The sequence below is a fragment of the Tursiops truncatus genome, chromosome 21 (genome assembly GCF_011762595.2).
Source record: "Tursiops truncatus isolate mTurTru1 chromosome 21, mTurTru1.mat.Y, whole genome shotgun sequence".
Lineage (NCBI taxonomy): Eukaryota > Metazoa > Chordata > Mammalia > Artiodactyla > Delphinidae > Tursiops > Tursiops truncatus.
The window spans coordinates 9087222-9109816 of record NC_047054.1 but is presented as its reverse complement, the minus strand read 5'-3'; the positions used below and the strand labels follow the sequence as shown (position 1 = coordinate 9109816).

At 39.2% G+C, this 22595-nt stretch overlaps 1 protein-coding gene across 5 annotated transcripts in view; it reads right to left on the bottom strand.

Moving 5' to 3' along the window:
• The window catches only part of CSMD1 (CUB and Sushi multiple domains 1), a 1403311-nt gene that overhangs the window by 555937 nt on the left and 824779 nt on the right, over positions 1-22595 (bottom strand). For 2 of the 5 annotated variants that reach the window (XM_033848938.2, XM_073798556.1), the window contains exon 6: positions 15172-15249. In XM_033848938.2, the coding sequence (XP_033704829.2) occupies positions 15172-15249 (78 nt within the window). Of the gene's footprint in view, positions 1-12492; positions 12546-15171; positions 15250-16254; positions 16281-22246; positions 22330-22595 lie in introns of those variants that run through there. The other 3 variants (XR_012328905.1, XR_012328906.1, XR_012328904.1) reach the window with 3 other exon arrangements.

Genomic DNA, 22595 nt, shown 5'->3' with positions numbered 1-22595 from the left:
TCCCATTTACCATCGCAACAAAAAGAACAAAATACCTAGGAATAAACCTGCCTAAGGAGGCTAAAGACTTATACTCAGAAAACTGTAAAATACTGATGAAAGGAATCATAGATAATGTAAACAGATGGAGAAGTATACCATGTTCTTGGACTGGAAGAATCAATACTGTGAAAATAACCATACTACCCAAAGCAATCTACACATTCAATGCAATCCCTAACAAACTACCAATGGCATTCTTCACAGAATTAGGACAAAAAATTTCACAATTTGTATGGAAACACGAAAGACCACGAATAGTCAAAGCAATCTTGAGAAAGACAACTGGAGTAGGAGGAATCATGCTCCCCAATTTCAAACTACACCACAAAGCTATAGTAATCAAGATAGTATGGTACTGGCATAAAAACAGAAATATAGATCAATGGTACAGGACAGAATGCCCAGAGATAAACCCACACACACATGGTCACCCAATTAATGACAAGGGAGGCAAGAACATACAATGGAGAAAGGACAGCCTCTTCAACAAGTGGTGCTGGGAAAACTGGACAGCTACATGTAAAACAATGAAATTAGAACACTCCCTAACACCATACACAAAAGTAAACTCAAAATGGATTAAAGACCTAAATGTAAGGCCAGACACTATAAAACTCTTAGAGGAAAACATAGGCAGAACACTCTATGACATAAATCACAGCAAGATCCTTTTTGACCCACCTCCTAGAGAAATGGAAACAAAAACAAAAATAAACAAATGGAACCTAATGAAACTTAAAAGCTTTTGCACAGCAAAGGAAACCATAAACAAGACAAAAAGACAACCCTCAGAATGGGAGAAAATATTTGCAAACAAAGCAACTGACAAAGGATTAATCTCCAAAATACGCAAGCAGCTCATGCAGCTCAATATCAAAAAAACAAACAACCCAATTAAAAAAATGGGTAGAAGACCTAAATAGACATTTCACCAAGGAGGACATACAGACGGCCAAGAGGCACATGAAAAGATGCTCAACATCACTTATCATTAGAGGAATGCAAACCAAAACTACAATGAGGTAACACCTCACACCAGTCAGAATGGCCATCATCAAAAAATCTACAAACAAATAAATGCTGGAGAGGGTGCTGGAAAAGGGAACCCTCTTGCACTGTTAGTGGGAATGTAAATTGATACAACCACTATGGAAAACAGTATGGAGGTTCCTTAAAAAACTAAAAACAGAACTACCATATGACCCAACAATTCCACTACTGGGCATATACCCTGAGAAAACCATAATTCAAAAAGAGACATGTACCACAATGTTCACTGGAGCACTATTTACAGTAGCCAGGACATGGAGGCAACCTAAGTGTCCATCGACAGATGAATGCATAAAGAAGATGTGGCACATATATACAATGGAATATTACGCAGCCATGGAATAAAAAGAAATGAAATTGAATTATTTGCGGTGAGGTGGATGGACCTAGAGTCTGTCACACAGAGTGAAGTAAGTCAGAAAGAGAAAAACAAATACCAGATTCTAAAGCATACATATGGAATCTTAAAAAAAAATGGTACTGATGAACCTAGTTGCAGGGCAGGAATAAAGATGCAGGCATAGAGAATGGACTTGAGGACACGGGGTGGGAGGGTGAAGCTGGGGTGAAGCGAGAGTAGCACTGACATATATACATTACCAAATGTAAAATAGTTGGCTAGTGGGAAGCAGCAGCATAGCACAGGGAGATCAGCTCGGTGCTTTGTGATGACCTAGAGGGGTGGGATAGGGAGGATGGGAGGGAGGCTCAAGAAGGAAGGGATATGGGGACATATGTATGCATATGGCTGATTCACTTAGGTGTACAACAAAAACTAACACAGTATTGTGAAGCAATTACACTCCCATAAAGATCTATTTTAAAAAATCATTGTTACGTATCTCTGATGATTTATATTAAGGCTATTCCATTTTCCATTCAAGACAGCAGAGTAAGTAAGGGAAACAAAATTGTCCATTTTAAACCTAAAACTTTATGGCTAAACCAGAAATAAAAGGTTAAGAATTTTGAAAAAAATAAATAAGAATTTATAAAATGTTTCTTTATCATTTGCATTAAGCTTTATTTCCATAATTTAAATTCCCTTATATCACGATCTGTACAGCTCATTTGAATCCCCCTGAAAATGTCTATCAATCGTGGGATTATGAATGAGAACGTTTTATCAGTTTCTTTGCCTTCTATATACAGGCCACATAAACTGCCAAGATTTAGGATTTAGGATTGTAAACCTAAACAGTCTGCAGGCTGTAAGCAGGTCATGGGGTTCTGGTCAATGGGGCTCACTCCACTTCTATTTAAGGCAGCCACCAGTCAGCTGTTCCTGTAGATATCATGCATGGCAGCAGGCCTGGTATTGCCAAGCCTTCCCGCTTTTAAAAGAAACTAGAATCTGTGTTCTCTACATGGAAGTCTATCAACTAAAAAGGAGATTCGTTCTGCAAAAGGGCCTTTGAAGAGGATGAAAAGATAAGCTACAGACAGACAGAAAATATTTGCAAACCATATGTCCAACAAAAGATTAGTATCTAGACTATATAACAAACGCTCAAAACTCGACAGGAAAAATATATAGAGAGAGTAAATGGGCAAAATATGTAAACTAACAGTTCACTGGAGAAGATACACAAATAGCAAATGAGCACACAAAACAATGTTTGACATCATTAGCCATTAAGGAAATGCAACTTAAGACCATAATGAGATATCACCAGCTATTTATCAGAATGGCTCTTTTTTCTTTTTTTTTAAGTCTTAACACCAAATGCTGGAAAGGATGCTGAGAAATTGCATCACATGTATATTGTTTGTGGCAACATAAGGTGGTACAGCCACTCTGTAAATCTGTTTGGCAGTTTCTTATAAAACTAGACAAGCAATTATAATATGATCCACCAGTTACTCTCCCAGGCCTTTATCCAAGAGAAATGAAAACCCATGTTCATGGAAAACCATTCATAGCACAAAGTTGATAGCAGTTTTGTTCTTAAGAGCCACAGACTGGAAACAAAACCAGTTTCTTTCAATAGACCAATAGCTGAAGAGTGATACATCCCTGCCTTGGAAAACTCCATGGCAATGAAAAGGAACCAACTACTGATATACACAACCACTTGGATGGTTCACAAAGGAGTTGTGCTGAAGGAAAAAGCCAATCACCAAAGGTTACACAGGGTAAGGTTCCATGCATATGATATTCTTGAAATAATGAGCTGATAGAGTGGAGAAGAGCTGAGTGCTTGCCCGGTGGAGGTGGTGCGACTACCAGGAGGGCAGCACAGGGAGACTTGTGGTGATGGGGCTGCTCTGTGTCTTGATTGTGGTGGTGGTTTTAAGAATCCACACAGGTGATACAATTGTGTAGAACTACACACATGCACACACACACACACACACGAGAGAGCATGTAAAATTGGTGAAATACTAAAAAACTCTGTGGATTGTCCCAAAGTCACTTTTCCGGTTTTGAGATTATGCTATAGTTAGAGAAATCGCGTGAAGGTCCAAGACCTCCTTGTAGATTTTACAATTTCCTGAAAATCTATGATCATTTCAAAATAAAGGGGTATTTTTTGTTCTTGGTAAAAAGAGAAATTGCCAACTAAGTAAAAACCTTTGAAAGACAATGTAGAGGATACATGACAGGTGTGCCAGTCTTTAGAGGATCACCTGTGATACAGGTAGGTGTGCGTTCACCACCGTCTCACCTGAATCGGAATGCTTCAAACAGCATCTTGTCGATGAGACTTCCCTGAATAACTGGAGGAAGATGGGCATTTCCCTCCTCCCTAAATCTAAACAGACAGGCGGCACCCATGCTTCTTACATTTTCTCTGTTACTGAACACACTAATTACTTACCTTAAAATCAACATAAATTATCAGCATTATCTATTTGATCAACATCAGTTCATTTATCTCTGAATTTCTCCTTCAGTGAGGCAGCTTTATCCATCTGGGCAAACTGATTTCTCCCTGAAAGCTGAAAGTCAAGTTCAATTTTACAATTCTGTGATTCTAAAGGCACTCCAATGAAAGGACTTAATCTGAAAATATTTTCAGTGTTCTCCTTACACCTTTAAAAATATGTTTTAAGGCTTCCCTGGTGGCGCAGTGGTTGAGAGTCCACCTGCCGATGCAGGGGACACGGGTTTGTGCCCCGGTCCGGGAAGATCCCACGTGCCACGGAGGGCTGGGCCCGTGAGCCATGGCTTTTGAGCCTGTGCTCCACAACGGGAGAGGCCGCAACAGTGAGAGGCCCGCGTACCGCAAAAAAAAAAAAAGTGTGTTTTAAATAAAATGATGAGGCTTAAGAGATGTGTATCTTTTCTGAATTCCCCTTGATGTTCTGAGTACTCCTTGATTTTTAACTCCCAACTCTCCTATCTATCTTTATATCAGGACGTATTAATTTAACTGGCCAACTTACCTTCCTTGTGTATAGAATGGAGGGCTTTAATTTAATTCATAAAGGAGCTACCATGATTTATTAGCTTAACCCTTAGAGCTTCTGATTGAAGTTACTCACTAGCAAACATCTGACCATATAAGATAATTAAATTACAACGAAATAGCAAGTCCTTCTAACTACTACTGGAATTATGTACCTGTACCAGCACACAAACACCAATAGTCCCACAATTCTCTAGTTTCAGAGTTATTTTCACCCAATTATATGGGAAGATTAAGTTATTTTATAATATTTGATAAAAATGTATGTGATATGTTGGGCTTCTAAAAAATAAGTGATGGAAATGCTGATGTACACTGTTCTTTCAAGTCTACCATAACCTGTAGGTTATGGTAGACTTACCGTTTGTAATAAAAGAATGCATTCTCCAGTCGTTTTGCAAAGTGAGTTTGTCCCTTCAGTTAACCGATTATGCTCTATAACTGTATGCTGAACCCATTTTAAAAGGATTTTACCTCCTACTAGGGTTACAGTACAATTGAACCATCTATAATCCAATCAAGCTATATCTTGTTTCACTTATTTTAATAATCCTTTTTTTCTAGTTACTTAAGAAATTATATCTGTAAATGGCGTGATAAATCATTGATGCACCACCTAGCCTTGCTTCTAGTTACCAGTGATGCCATTCTTCCCAATGTATCTAGACAGCAGTTCCCTTCCTAGCAAGATTTTCCATAGCATTTTAAAAGATATTTTAGCTCCTGCAGTGACAAAGGCCTATTTAGAAACTGCAAGCATAATTTACTTACCTGATTTATGAAGCAATTTGTACAATTTGCTATATTCATGCTAGATGGGAATGGATCTTCGTTAAGAAAACAAGGATCTTTAACAATTGCGAAATTTCATATTGCTACATTTTATGACGGAACAAAGCAGATTGGGGCAATTATCCCTAGTGTTTTACTAAACCTTGATACAACGGTTAGAGGTTAATGGGGCTATATTTTTTCCACTAAGTCTGCTCTAAAGCAAGAACTAGAGCACTTAGTGCCAGAAATCCAGCACAGAGAATAGCAGACACGCCTTTTCCTGCAGCAGTTTTACAAATCACTCTAGTCTACTACCATTCAAATAAATCACCCATTAATAATAGAGCAATAAAGTCCTCTAAAAACAAAACCTGGTGATGGGTGGCATTTGCAGCAATTTAGTAACAACCTTAGTGACTATAACAATATTAATATGAAACAAAATGTGGTGTGTTTTTTTGTAACTGGGTAAAGCAAATCCTGTTAATTTTTGAAGATTATTCAAGTGGGGATTCATGAAACCACAATATATCCAGTTACCTGGGAAAGTATGGTATGATGAAAATGCCAGTTGGAAATTATTTCTGGAATAAAATTTCAGAGGTGGAAACCACACAAAGCATCATCGATGGCTGATGAGATTAAGGGACGTGGCATGACTTTTGTTCCCTGGATAGCCTGTCTTAGAAGCCTTATTAATGGAGTCACTCAAGTTTCTTAATAGCCTCCCTCCATTCTCCTTCCCTCATCCCATCTCCCTCACATCCACAGCCCTCTTCAAGCACCAGATCTGGGGTAGCACTTGGAGAATTGCAGGGCTGGCTTTCATTGCAGTTCTTCAAATGCCCTTTCTAAAAGCCAGCATGCCCTAGTCATCAATTCAGTAACAAATGGACTCATCCAGCAGTGGTAGAGAGGAAAATTAGTGTATTGTAGAATATTTTCTGACCTACTAAGAGCACAGAATCTAGATTGACAATGAGATTTTATTGCCAAATGCCGTCACCTTGTGACAGAAATTTGAAAAAGATTAATTTCTCATGGTTTTAACATTTCTTTTCATGCAGTGGGCATAATGATTCTAAGACTGTAGTACTTTATTGTAGTCGACCAGTTATTTAATTATTTGTGCCTTGTTCATATACTGCGTATAATTTTGATAATAAGCATGATTTTCTCTTAACCACTGCCAAGCACATGTCTATAAATGAGAGGTTCAAGGAATTCAGTCATTGACGAGGTATAATATAGAAAGTATGGTGTTTTGGCTTTCAAAGGACTTAATGTTGCTTTACATCTTCCCTGTGGATTCTGACTTTTTATGGGTTGATCTACTACTATTTTGAAAGCTAATAAATTTCTATTTTTACTCAATGCTCAATAAGGGTTGCTATCTTTATTGCAGCACTCATCTGATAAATATTTACATAACCTGAAATACCAGTAGACTGTACTTTCCTCTAGGGAAGGAACGTATTTTGAACATCTCCATGACAGCTATTTGTCTTTCCTCAATGTGTGACTGGTGAATGCATGATTAAGATGTGAAATACAAAGACCTAACTGAAGAAAAGTATGACATCACTTTGTCACACTTCTTCAGGCCACCACGTAACTAGGAAACTCAGTCGTTCAATGGATAAATGTTTATTGAGCAACTGCTGTGTGCCTGAGACTCTGCTGTGTCCTTGGTAGATATCACTGAAGAGGGCAGACAAAAATATCTACCTTCAAAGAGACTGTATTCTAGTGGAGGGAGTGGAAGAGACAGGAAGTAAATAAGAATATATATACATATTTATATATATATATACACTCTTAATATATTATTTACACATTATATAATACATTATATGACACATAATACGTATTATGTTATACAATATATTATATTGAACATATACATCATACATCACGTAATAGTATAGAATGCACACCTTATGTACACTATATTACACGTAATGTTCCCCATACACACCCCCACACATTCATATAAATGCACACACTAATATGCACACATACATACAAAAATAAGCAAGATACATATGATACACTATGATAAGTGATACAGAGGAAAGCAGAACAGGTAACAAGAGGGGGTAAAGTGATGTATGGGCAAGGCGTGTGAAAGTTAGCTAGGGTGACCAGTGAGAGCCTACGGAGAAGGTAATTTTTGAGAAATGATCTGAAGGGAGGGAGGGATGACTGGGGTGACCATTTCAGACAGGAAATAGAGGAGAAAAGACTGGGGTGGGAGTGTGTCTGAGATCCTTAAGAAACAGCTCCAAAGCTAGTGGACAAGAGCCAGAGGGAGAGGGGATGGGGTGGGGAGGTAAGGAGGTCCTGTAGGTCTCTGTAAGGAATGTGGGTTCATTTTGGCTGTGATGGGACGGCGCTGATGTGTTTTGAGCGGAAGAATGATGTGATTCTACGGATATTCCCTCCTGATCCCTCTGGATGAGGTATGGAGATCTCGACTGCAGGGAAACAGGCAGAGACAGGGAGACGGGGTGAGGATGATGCAGTAATACACCTAAGGACATTGGTGGTTTGGAGGTAAAGAGAAGTGGTCGGCTTCTGACACATGCTGGGAGGCACCAGGCTGGCTGGTGTCTGGGGGCAGGGGTGGCGCCAGGCTCTAGGTCCCTAACCGGAAAAGCAATGGCCTTTTTCTGAGACGGGAAAGAGATGCCTATCACACGTGGGCATGAAAATCTTGGGTGGGCAGGTGGATATAACAGTCTGGAAATCTAGAGAGAAGTCTGGGGTCATTAATCAGACATGCCTCTTTCCGCTCTGAGAGTGGATCACACTGAAACTACTTTCCAAATGATGAAAATTATTGGGATGGCTTGCCTTTTCTTTATCTCTCATTTTATTTTATTTATCTCTCATCCCTATTAATAAAGATTAATGGTTTCTTTTTTCCTTTTCCTTAACTTCCACTAATCCCTGTTTATGGAGAAAGGATTGAAAGGAGAGACTTTTCCTGGGCTGAGCCCATTTTTGGCTGACAGGAAGGGAAGAAATTATGCAAGACATAAGATTAACCTTTTTTTTTCCCTCTTAGCACACTGGAATATAAGTAAAAAGAGAATATTACATACTAGTATATTCCATTTGCTCTTAAATTATCTCAAACATAAGAAAACGACGACTATGAATGCAGCAATTTTAGTGACAAGTGGATAATACAGTATGACCCAGCACAGATGGGAAAGTCACTTATTATGGCATATTTTAGAAAGTGGATTAATGAGTCACACCATGTTAAAAAGATAAATCAAGCACTCTATCATTAGGACTGCATCTTTAACTCTTTAAAGTCATTAAGGTATCATTTTGCACTGTTGACCAAAAAGTGGAACTACAAAAGTTTTAAAATGTGCCCTTCCAAATAATTATGTCCAAGACAAAAGAAAAACCAGAGAAAAATGGAACTATTGTTATTATAAAAGACAATATTCGATCAATCGCTTTTCATTAACAGGGCTTCACGTATTTTTTAAAGGTAGGAAAAAATTCACGTATTGGAAAAAAAGGCAATGAAAGAAATGGTCTACAGTCAAAAGTAGAAGAATCTTAGGGTCATTTGTTTCATAATGGTCTGTTGTTTTTTCCCAAGGGTTTATAAGGCAATGCATTATACTTTTCCATTTTTCCACAATGTTTAACTTGGCTTTACATTAAATAATGACTCTGAACCCAGTGTCCCATCCTGCTTGGGTATAAACTGTTTTAACTGCAAATGCTTAATACACCACTGTGCCATCAAGTTATCTGAGTGAGTTACAACAAATCAATATTGAATTTGTAAAGCCATTGGTCTTTAATTTTACATGGGGAGAACAATCTCTAGCTGGAAAATAACCACCAAGGTTTTTGCTTGCCCTTCTCCCTACAGATTTTTATATTTTGGAGTTAGAAGGGCAGTAATGGATTACCTACCCTCCTGACTCTCACACTTAGGTTGCTAACATTGTATTCTGTGGAGGAGAATGTCAAGGAGAAGAGGAAGAAAGTCATCTACAGTTACCACCATTTAAAAAGGGTGGCAATTTAACAATCCTATGTTATTGAGAGGTTCCAATTCCAGAATAAAGAGAAGCCTTCCATCACTCAGTGATGATAGAAAGATGGGGGGGATGTTGACTGAATTTATTCCAGGTGCCCTTCCTGCTGTATGTTGCCCAATTATGCTTCAATCCTTTAAAGCTTTAAATAGTGAGAAATTTAGAGCATTATGCAGAATTAAAAACCTTAATTATCTTTGGGCTTTCCTGAAAACATCATTAATCAGTAATGAATGAGACTGATGAAAAAACCAAACTTGTAAGTCATTTCATTCTAAGAATTAACGTAGGAAATCACCCTCACTGTATAGATGAGTTGAAATATCTCCACAGCCTTTCACATCACTCCACCCTATGGTTAAGCTGATGCATGTTAAGGACTAAAGTGAATTGCTAAGGGTTAACTGGTAACATGAAATCAGGGCAGGACGGAGGAACTGACTGACTTAGTGATTCCAGGGCAAAATTCACAAAGGATTCATCAGATTCCACTAAGAGGAGTAAAAGAGAAAATCTGTAGGGCTTTTGCTCCACAATAATGGATATTTTTCCTTCCTTCATTTATTTAATCAGTAAATACTTGCTAAGTGCTGGCTAGCCTGGGCTATCAGAGGATGAGGAAGTGTGTAATTCAGTGTGGGTGTCAGACAAGAAGCACTTCCCAGAGAACTCAGCTCTCAAGCGGCTCACTGTGGACCAAACGTATAAAATCAAAGCAGATCTAGGGAGAAAATGGGGAGACAGGCTGAGAATAGGCTGGAATCCGGGACTGTGGGATACAGGCACCACCTATCCTTCAAATAGAACAATGAAGAGCTTGTTTTTTTGTTTGTTTGTTTGTTGTTTTTTGCTAATCAACTATACACGGGCTCCTCACCGCTGCGGCCTCTCCCGTTGTGGAGCGCCGGCTCAGCGGCCATGGCCCACGGGCCCAGCCGCTCTGCGGCATGCGGGACCCTCCCGGACCGGGGCAAGAACCCGTGTCCCCTGCATCGGCAGGCGGACTTTCAACCACTGCACCACCAGGGAAGCCCAAGAGCTTGTTTTTAATCTATGTACCAGTTACTGTATATTGGTATTAATTTTTTTAATGTACTAGTCACAAAACCCTGTCTTTCCCCTGTTATAACACACGATACAGGTTCCCTCAATTCAGAGCTGGAATGGCCTCACTGCTGTGACCCTAGCAGCCTTCCGTCACTAAACTACAAGCTCCTTCTGGTGGTCTGTGAAACCCTCACCTCCCCCTGTCCGGGGCCTCCAGCTCTTTCCCAGCACTTCCTAGATTCCCTCCTGATGCTCAGGGGACTGTCAGGAGGACTTAACCAGGCTTGCACCTGAAACTGCAGGAAGGCATGGCTCCTTGCCTGGTCTAGTGCTTTGTTTTTAACCATCTGGATCTTTGGGTAGAGTTTGCCCTCAGTGGTTCACCAAAATCTTGACCGCTTTCCGTCATCTTAAACAGGGTCCGAACAGGAAATTAATGCCACCCTCGAGGAGAGTAATGTACACCAGTATTCCTTACAAAGGGGCTGCTTGTATCCAAGTACACCTAGAGATGCCACCAGGGGTAGTGTAGACACTTGGAACAAGGTAACAGTCAAGCTCTTATCACCCCCTGGGCTGGAAGCAACAGGGGAGAAAATGAGCCCTGAAAGCCAGAGGGAAAGACCATTGTAGGGTCAACCCCTTTGAGAGGAGCTGTGACCTTTGGCCTCTGCACCTTCAAGCACAGCCAGTTTGAGGGGATTTTGCAAGAGTGATAAATACCCAGACCTCACAATCATGCTTCCCTCCAATCGTCTGCTGGGGCTTCTTACTGGCAGAACACAACCCAAAACCACAAGAGGACAGTTGTTTTTTTTAGTTTCCACATATAAGTGATATCATATGATATTTGTCTTTCTCTGTCTGGCTTACTTCACATAGTATGATAACCTCCAGGTCCATCCATGCTGCTGCAAATGGCATTACTTCATTCTTTTTAACAGCCCAGTAATATTCCATTGTATATATAAGTACCACATCTTCTTTATCCATTCACCTGTCAACGGACATTTAGGTTGCCTCCATGTCTTGGCTATTGTAAACAGTGATGGGGAGGGATAGATTGAGAGTTTGGGATTGACAAATACACACTACTATATTTAAAATAGATAAACAACCAGGACCTACTGTATATCACAGGGAACTCTGCTCAATACTCTGTAATAACCTAAATGGGAAAAGAATTTGAAAAAGAATAGATACATGTATACATATAACTTAATCACTTTGTTGCACACCCGAAACTAACACAACATTGCTAATCAACTATACGCCAATACCAAATAAAATTTTTTTTTAAAAAGAGGACAGTTGCTACTGTCATCCATTCCTGTCAGGTTGTAATTAAATAAGCTCCTCACTGGTGCTTGGTAGCAGACACAGTCTTAGATTAGGGGGTAAAGGGATAATTACACAGCCTTTGCTGTCACATTTCTTACTCTGTGAGGCATCTCAGGAAGAAGGCTCATAAATAAAAAATGTCTATATACAATGAAAACCACCAAAATAGAGATCCACACAAGTGAGGTAGGATGATAGCTAACAGTGGCTGTCAGACCCTACACTAAGCATTTTTTGAGTATTTTGTTATATCCTTTTCCAAACCCTCAGGTGGAGGAACTGAGGTTCAGGGCAGTTACGTACCCTGTGTCAGAGAGGCCTGTATGCTTGAATTTAACCTCGAGAACAGCAGAGGCTGTGGTCTCCAAGAGAAACCCAGCTCTCAGGGTAAACCAGAAATACAGAGACTACAGTTTATTGAATGGCATGAAAAATAATGAGGCCAATACCAAAGGTACCATATTTAATATAAATACTGAATGTAAATAAATTAGCTAATCTGTGTATAAATGATTTAATAATAGTGTCAGTAACTGACATGTCTGCAGCAAGTGTCACCACATGTATAAAATATATGCATCACCTTCATGTTCCCTCTCACACCCCATCAAAACGGTAAGGGGTTTATCACTTCCTAGGTGAAGGCTGTGTCCTGGGTGAGGCTTCAGGGGCCTGTGTTCTGGGCTCACCTCCTATGAGGAACCAAACTATTTCCTAAGATCTTACAGAACAAGTTCAATGCTCCGGATCTTACCTCCTCCTCCAGCAAGTAAGATCCCAGCCGTTTAGATCCTTGGTTGACCTGCTATGAATACAGTCTTTATGTCTCCTGTTTGTGTGTGGAAAGTTCCCACGGGTATGGCTGGCGGAATGCCCACTATATGCTGTATACTACAAGCAGTTTACAAATACCTTGCTTCGTCTACTCAAAAAGAATCATTACCATTTTACTTTTATAAATGATAAAACTTGGACTTGAATATGATAAATACTTTTACAACTATTGAATCCTTGTCTCTCTAGCTTCAAAGCCTATGTCCTTTTCTCTATGAAGCAATTAATTTAGTTTCCTCAGCCACATCTTCTGCATAAATAACATTTTACTATTTATTACATTGCTGATCTTAGAAGGCATTCCTCATTTCCTCTAATGATTAATTTTCAAGTCTAACAAAAAAATAGTTGAATACTATTGGGAGAAAGGGCAGAACACTTTCTAACACCAATGAGTTATGACTCATTTGTCAATTTGTGTTCAGATAAGGACCCAGACACATTCTTTTCATAAAAACAACTCTGGCTGAATGTTCCACTAGCAGATAAATTTGATGTCTACTTGACTGCTATCAGACCTATCAGACCTCATATTGATTTGATGTAAGGGTTCACCTGATATGTAGTTCTATGTTACTGTGGATCATTTCTGCAAGGTTTTTAAACCATAAAATATAAATTTCAAAGTAACTATACATACCACATCCCCCATTCTACTGAACATTCCGAACTAATGAGAACAAAATATTAAAACTTTATTTTAAAAGAATGACCTCCTTTCTTCCTGCCCTCCAGTAGTTTTGTCCTTCATTATTTGTAAGTCCAGTTTAATTTGAACACTACTGCCCATGGTTATCCAAAAAGAGGTACAATGAAAACAGGAAGTGCATTTACAGGTTGATTTGTGTGTATGTGTGAGACCTAAGGGCCTGAATTGCAGTCAGAGACTGAAGGATCCCCCTTGAATAGACTGTGTGTGTCCTCAAAATTCATATCTTGAAGCCCGGACCTCCAAGGTGATGGTATGTGGAGGTGGGTCCTTTGGGAGGTGATAGGTCATGAGGGTAGAGACCTCATGAATGGGATGAGTTCCCTTAGAAGATACCGAAAAGGTGATTTCTCCCTCTCACCACCTTATGAAGATACAGTGAGAAAATAGACTGCTGTCTGTGTTAGGAAGTGAGTCCTCATCAGACACTGAATCGACCAGCACCTTGATCTTGGACTTCCCAGCCTCCTGAACTATGAGAAATAAATTTAAATCACCCAGTCTATATTATCTCAAAATGTCTAAGACACACCTGTGTCTGAAGCCTACATCCTAGGGGTCTGGGTTTGCCTCTCTGTCCTCCCCAAGTGCCAGAGGATAGGGTCATTATACAGAGTCGATGGACTATCATTACACAGGCAATCACTAGGAAGCCATAAAATAGGGATATTAAGAAAGCAGAGGTAGGTTAATCTACAATGTGATTTTTAAATGATCATTATTGCTGTTTGTATTTGCTTTTTAATGTAATATTTGTCATGGATAAAACCTCACACACAAGCCCAATATATCACGCAGATAAAAGCAGAGTTGGTTGAACTGAGGGTGCTCCAAATGACTTCAAGCGTCCCGCATGTACCAACTGCTATTAGTGGCAAACCAAATAAAATACATAGATCCCAACCACTGGGATTCTTCACCAAGAGAGCAGGTCAGCAGGAACACCACAAGAAGATGTCACCAGGAATGAATAGAAAAGGTACCCCAAGAGGCTGAAAATTTTAAAAAGAACATGATGCAGGGGAAAGAACCACCCTGGAAAGAAACCCACTTGAGAATCTCAATGGAGCCTTCTAATGTGCAGTGAGCAGGATAGGCAAACCCATAGTGAAACTGTGACAAAATGCAGAGGTTAAGAACACAGGACTGGGGGAACAATAGGAGGAAACAGCTAACCGTGCCTGGAGAAGTCAGGAAAGGGTTCCAATGGTGAGGCTCTAAGACCACCTGGGCTTCTGCATGCAAGGAAGGCGGCAAGGACACTTCTAGCAAAGGCACACATGACACAGTCTACTGGTCCTTTTGTCTAAATTATGGTGAAGGGTGTAAAGGAAGAGATACCAGAAAAGTAGGTGCCAGGGGACACTTTCATTTATCCAACAGCTATTGGCCGGGTGCCTACTATGTGCTGGGCACATCCAGATAGAACCCTATACATGTGGTCTTCATATTCTGGTTTTCTTTGAAGGGATATAGATGTTGCCTGGAACTATTTTATTCTTTAGTCCACGGATGATCAAGAACATTTTAATAGGAAAATGACAAGACAAGACTCCTGTGCCCCGAAGATCAATCTGGTATGTGTGGTATATACTAGAATGGAAAGAGAAACTGGGATCAAAACACCTGAGAGTGGAACAGCTGTTTAACAGAGAAATCGGGAAGGTCCAGTCTCAGTGATTGATGAGGGTAGAGAGCAAAGACGGGTTTGAGATGCATTTAGGAGATAAGATGAATACACAGTGTAGATTCTCTCTCCCGGCAAACACTTTGAAGGTAGGAAAGCAGAACGAGATGAAGTGGGAAAAGCAGTTTATAGAATTACCTCTCCGAAACCGCTCCCTCTAATGGACATATCAATCCTCATACAGAAAGAAAGAGGACTTACAGACGGAGTTTTTATGGCTACTGTCCTTGCTGGGAAGCATCTTGACTCCTCTTGACTTCAATTCAATCGCCTTTTTCACTGGAAGAAACAAAATAAAACCATTATTAGGTACGACTCAGAGAGATATCATAAAATTGTGTTTTATCTTCACAGCATTTCCAGTCATAACTGCTTTCTTACCAACCCCTGGAATATGGGATGCATTCTAAAGGGTGAATGATGCAAAGCAAATGAAGTATAAGAGCCTGTGAATAAGTAATGCAAGTCTATCAACCAGCAAGATCATATCTTATGACAGCAGTGTCAGAAGCTAAAAATAGTATGTGGTAGGATTACCATCTATACCCAAAGCTGCTTACCACCAGTGATGGCAAATTCTACAAATCATTATCATTTCACCAAATGACCCAGCAGACTGCTCTCTCAACTTACGTGCAGTGACTAGAGTTTTCTAAATTTGCTACATACATGAAAAATTTTGAAGAAAAATGAAATTTATTCATTCATTCACTCATCTAGTCATTTAACCACTCAAAGTTTAACAAATATCTATTGATGGGAAGCTAGTAGGAGGAAATGTTCTAAATGTGCATGATTAAATGCTAAGAACACCAGTACTTACAGACCCTCGTAACCTACAGGCAATATAAAAAATGTATGACATTGGTTTCTAAAGTCACAGTTCTCAGGCTTTAAGTTTCTTGAGTTTACTAGGTTCTGCATTAAATGTTTTAAGAAGTTCCACTTTTGTGGTCATTTCTGGGGAAAAAAAGTGGGAAGTCATTTGTGGGAAGAAAATAAATAATAGTTTAATTTAAAATTTTGTATTGAATATTAAAATTATCATATCTTTATTAAAATTAAAATATTTTAATTTAAAGATTTCTGATTTACAGATTTACATATGATTTACATATATGGACCTAGAGTAGCATGAAGACCTGGGCTCAAATCTTTGCTCACAACTTGCTAGCTATGTGGCCTGTGTAAGTTACTAATTCAGAGCCTGTTAACTTATCTGCAAAAGGAGTGTGATGGTTACTTTTTATGTCTACTTGACTGGGGTCCAAAGTGACTAGATACCTTGTCAAATGTTTTCCTGGGTGCTTCTGTGAAGGTTGTTTTTGGATGAGATTAAGTTTTAAATCCACAGACTGAGTAGAGCAGACTGCCCCCCCTCCATGTGGGTGGGCCTTATCTAATCAGCTGAAGACTGGAATAGAACATAAAGCTGACACTTTCCTGAGCAGAAGAGAATTCTTCTGGCCTGACCACCTTCATACTGGGTTATAATTTTTTTCAATTTTATTGCTTTTTTTCCTTCCAATTTTATTGAGATATAATGCACATACAGCACTGCATAAGTTCAAGGTATATGGAACAATGATTTGACTTACATGTATAATCAAATAATTACCACAATATGTTTAGTAAACATCCATCATCTCATATTGATACAAAATAAAAGAAAAAGAACAAATTCTTTCTTGTGATGAGAACTCTTAGGATTTATTTTCTTAACTTTCATATATAACATATAGCAGTGTTAATTATATTTACCAAGTTGTCATTACATCCCTAGCACTTATTTATTTTATAACTGTAAATTTGTACCTTCTGACTGCCTTCAACTAATTCCCCCTCCCTCCACCCCTCGCCTCTGATAACTGCAAATCTCATCTCTTTTCCTATAAGTTTATTTGTTTTCCTTTGCTTGTTTTTTGAAGTATAACTGACCTAAAACACTATGTCAGTTCCTGGTGTACAACACAGTGATTTGATATTTCTGTACATTTCAAAATGGTCAGCACGATAAGTCTAGTTACCATCTGTCAACGTACAAAGATGCTACATAATTACTGACTATATTCTCCACACTGTACATTTCATCCCTGTGACTCACTTATTTTGTAATTGGAAGTTTGTGCCTCCTAATCTCCCTCACCTATTTCTCTGCCCCGACCCCTCTTTTTTCGCAACCACCAGTTTGTTCTCTGTGTCTTCGACAATGTTTCTGTTTCATTACATTTGTTCGTTTGTTTTGTTTTTTAGATTCACATAAAAGTAAAATCATCCAGTATTTATCTTTGTCTGACTGCCTTCATAGTGGGATACTAATTTTTTTTCCTGCCTTCAGATTCAAACTGAAACACTGGCTTTTCCCGGGTCTTGGTCCTGCCAGCCTTTGAACTAGAACCACACCATTAGCTCTCTGGGTCTCCAGCTTACTGACTCACCCTGAAATCTTGGGACTTCTCAGACTCCATAATTATGAGAGACAACTTCTTATATTTCTTATATAGGATGGTATGATATATATCATCCTATTGGTTCTGGTTCTCAAAACAGCCCTAATACAATGGGCATGCTGATATCAAATGCAGGGAACAGATATGTGTTCCCTGCACTATAATGAATGCACCATTTTTAGGAGCAGACCTGGACATCGTGGGCTCCATACACGACAGTGTTTGTTGCTATTTTTGGATCACTTGCATTCACATGGCTTCCCCAGAGGAGGGACTGTCCTTCCATCGCTGATATTACTGGACATTTGTTCCCTCTCCCTGTCCCTTGCCCTGGTCACTGAATTTTCTGACCCTCTGGGTACCATGTGTCTGTGGCTCTACCTCTCAAGGCCCTCATCCCACTTCCCATCTGGCCTCTTCACGGTGACATTTGTACACTACCTTACATTTAAGGAAGCATCTTCAAACACACCATGGTATTTAACTCTTTCCACAACCCTCTGAAGTAGGTATTATGAAGATCCTTACTCATATTAGGAAATCAAGGTTCACAGATTTGTTGAGAGGACATAGGGAGTAAGATGTGGGATCTGGATTCAAATCTTCCCACTCAGAATCCAACACCCTTCACTGTATTCTGCCCACTTGACAATGGAAGGCATGGAGGTAGAGACTGTAGGATCCCAGCACCTGGAAAGAAGCTGAAAACGCCGAAGAACTCTGTACCTGGAATTCAAATCATCGCAGTGACACCAGGGTTAAACTATTGACTCTGTTATTTCTTTTCTCTCTGCACTAACAAAATAAAAGCTGATTCTCTCCCATTTCCCACCTTCCTCCCAAAAACCAAGCTTTTGAATTCAAGAAAAGAAGCAATTTCCTCACATTGGTATTGATAATTCCTTTCCTTGTCAAAGGAGGCACTGAAGAAAACCTCCCCAAAGGAGGTTATTATAGGAAGTTGCTTCAGAAGTAAGGGGAGGCGCTGGCATTTGAGCAGGTTCAGGAGCAGGTGGGGAGATGGTGGCTTTCAGCAGTGCTGAGATGCATGACAACTACAGGTAAGCCATGGATGCAGGGCATCTGATGTTTGGAAACTGGTCACAAGGCATTGAGGGTGAGGCAGGGGCCATCTCTGATGGGGCCTGTGGTCAAGCTGAGGGATGGCCTCTCGATGGATGTCCAGGAGAAGAGGACCAAGGAGCACTCCTGTGATGGGGAGCATCCTGAGAGGACGTCTTGGGGTACTATGGAATGAGAAGTGTGTGTGGTGGGGTGCTGCAGCATGGTGTAGAAAATGGCAGGACCCAGACAGTGACAGACGCCGATGTTCACCAGTGGACTGAGAAGAAGACTCGGGGTCAGATATGATTAGAGAGAGGTACTGATCTTTGCTACGGAGCCATTTCATAACCATTGCACCAACAAAATGGCAAGCTGGTACTATTTCTACCCCCCCCATCCCTCATCTGCTGCATCTGTCCTTGAACGTGGAAATCTCTCTGCCCAGCCCTGAGGGGAGGGAAGGAGGAGGACTCTGGATGGAGGACAGGAGGGGCTTCAGGGAGGTGATGAGGGGAAAGACCCTTTGAGGAGGGTCCCTTCCTTTTCTTCACAACATTGCCAAGAACCAGGGCTGTCCAGAAAGAGGATGTGTTAACTTGAAACAAGTTAGAACTCAGAGGAGGGGAGAATCCACAGCAGTACAGCACCATCGTACTGAAAAAAAAAAAAAAAGTTCCCTGGTGGATGTTAGCTTCACTCAGCTACGTACAACTACTTTCTGTCCTTTCCAGGGAGAATGTCCTTCCCCTCTCTGTCCATGACTAACCCCTAATTAAGCTCAGCCTGCTCCTTGGACCCTCCCAGCTCCCTCCCCCGGTCCCAGCAGCAAGAAGTCAGAGTCCACTGCGATCCTCCACACACATCAGACTTCTCTCAGGAAACCCAATCCTACCATCTGCCTCTGGTGTCCTTGGAAATTCCTATACCAGATGATAGGATTCAATGTCTAACACCATAGTTTACCCATAATGGGGAGCTCAGAAAATTCCAAATAAACCAATAAAATGCAAAATTGTTTCAAACAAACTTAATTTACTAAATACAGGGACGGAAGCCATTGAGAAACCTCACAAACCACAGAGGAAACTGTTTCACATATATACACCAACTACTGACAAATTGAAGAAATCAGGGTTTGGAATTTAAAACATAAGCTCTTTTTTTGGACTTTTTTTTTTTTTTTTTTTTTGGGGGGTAGGAGGTTATTTATTTTTGCTGTGTTGGGTCTTCATTTCTGTGCGAGGGCTTTCTCTAGTTGTGGCAAGCGGGGGCCACTCACTACCGTGGCCTCTCTTGCTGCGGAGCACAGGCTCCAGACACGCAGGCTCAGCAGTTGTGGCTCACGGCCCAGTCGCTCCACGGCATGTGGGATCCTCCCAGACCAGGGCTCGAACCCGTGTCTCCCGCATCAGCAGGCAGACTCTCAACCACTGCGCCACCAGGGAAGCCCTGGACTTATTATTAACTCAGAGGATTATCGTGATTTTATTAATACTTCTCCAGGCTAAAAAAATTCCCTCTAAGTGGCACGTGAAAAGAATATTCACAATCACTGATAGCAATAATAGTGAAATCCTTGGAAATCCTTTGAGTTGCGAGAGCTTACTATACAGGTGCATGCACACACACACATATATACACTTTCACATTTATTTTATATTTTATTTATATGTTATGTATTTTTACATATTATACACTATATATAATATATGTTATATATTAAATATTTTACATATCATATATATTATTGTATACTTAAATATTTTACATTTATTATATATAAAACAATATGTAAAATAGTTATGTATATAACATACATAATTTATTGAGCTTTCTTATTGTTAGAGATGTTCTTGTTAACTAATTTAATTTGTCTTATAATTATTTAATAAATAGCTTTCTATTAAATTTGGCAAGCAATTACAGTCCATAAGCTATTAATCTTTTGTATTTATCAATACATTGTCTTTTTATATTGTCACCTTAGCAGATATGATAATTCAAACTCCATTATATATGTTACCTTATTCTTGAATTAGGAAAACAAAATATTTCAGAAAAATATATTTTTGGTTCATGTGTTGTTTGGAAAATTTTTTGTTTTCCTTTATTATTGGGGGAAAAAAAATCTAAACTTCTGGATTATCTCAGAGATTTTTTTGTTAATCTTTTTCATTTTGAAGAGAAAAATAAATGATTTGAAAATAATATATTTTGAGGAATCCCAGTAGTTTGCATTCTTTCACTTACTGTAAAGCTTACTTTTTTTCTAAGCATTTACACCATAATGTTTTAGAAATACTTTCAAAATATTAATTTGCTTCATTAATAGATCCAATTATAGCAACTCTTACTTAAATCGTTTAACATTTCATTAGATTTTATGTGTTTTATATTGACGAAGAGTCATCAAAATTCATATCACTCTATATTTTTAACACATATTTAAATTTTTTTTCAAACTATATCAAAGTATTTCTAAGAATCCCTAAGAATCACTAAATATCTCAGTATGGACCCACTTTCCTATTCTCTGTTAATTATATAAGCGCATAGCTCATGTTGATGCTGATAAAAATCAGTTTAATCATATGACCTTATATGGTTGTTATCGTGGATGATGGAGCCATTCCCATCTAAAACCAGAGCCTCCACCTCTGTCTGCAGTGGCGCTCATCACCTCAATAACATGATGCCATCATTTTCCTCCTTCCTCACAATCATTTTTTCTTTTCTGCTTGATCAATCCCATTATTATACAAACATGTTTCACTTCCCATCTTTAAGAACCGAGACAAAGCAAACAAGCAAAAAGGCAAGCATGCGAGCAGCGAACAAATAGAACTCTTTCCTGCCCATACTCCCCACAGCTGCCTGGCCCTTTCCTCTCCTCTCCTGGGAGCAGGGAGAGGAAATTCCTCCAGTGAATCATTTTCTTTGATCTCTTCCCATTCTCTCCTGAACCTGAAAACAGCCCTATCAAGGTGAGCTGTCACCTCCCTGTTGCTAGATCTTGTGGTCAGTTCTTCAGTTCCTCTGTCTGTGATGTGAGGTCCCCTCCCCCCATGTCCAGACCCCACATGCTCCGGTTCTCCTCTGATTCAATGGTCACTCCTTGTTCGTAAGTCTGAGCATCGCCCTGTGATGCTTTGGTATTTATCGCCATATTTTTAAACTTTCCATGTACTCCCTTGACCAACATTCAATAGAAGTATTATAATCATCTAATAAATTATCATTAATATTACAGTATTATTAATGAGTCATAATTTTTTAAATTACTATGTATTTGACACTCTGCAAGGTGCTTTATATACATCCTGTTTCATTCCACCGCAAAGTTATAAGATTTATGGTGTTTATTATGGAGAAAAAATGAGCTATAAAGAGGTTAAATAATTTATCCTAGATTACAGGGCTTAAGGTGGAAGAGCTGTCCTGGAGCTGGGGGTCTGATTCTAGAACCTGATCGCTTTACCAGGAGGAGATGCTGTCTCCTTTATAAATGATACCACTTGTTTTAAAATTTTCTTGTTGTAAACAGTTTGTTATTGCATTATACAATGTAATACTTACGTAACTATATTATTAGTAAACATGTCTTATCATACCACATTTTTAAAAATCAGAATTTAATTGACTCTTCAAACCATTATCTAACAAATCGTTGAATGAACGTGTAGGTTAGCTGCTTAAACATGGGTTAAATATTTATTAATATTCATCCTGTTATAACAAAAAATATGTACTGAGTCACATACCATTGAGTGTGTTTTCCTTTTCTATTGCATTCTTTTATCATGATTGTAGCAGTATATGGACATTGTAGAAAACTTGGGAAAACCTAAAAATTATCAAGAATAAACTAAGAATAACTGACTGAATAAACCCATCACCTAGAGATGACTGCTGTTATCATCATTTTTTATGTATTTATTTACAACACTATGTATATTGCACATATAAGTTAATAGGACATTTTGGTAAAGACACATATTTACAGAATAAAAATAAGACTGTAATGTGTTTTTATTCTGCTTCTATGACTGTTTTGAGCATTTTTGCTTATTACATATTTCTCATTAGATAGTGTGTGTATGCATATATACA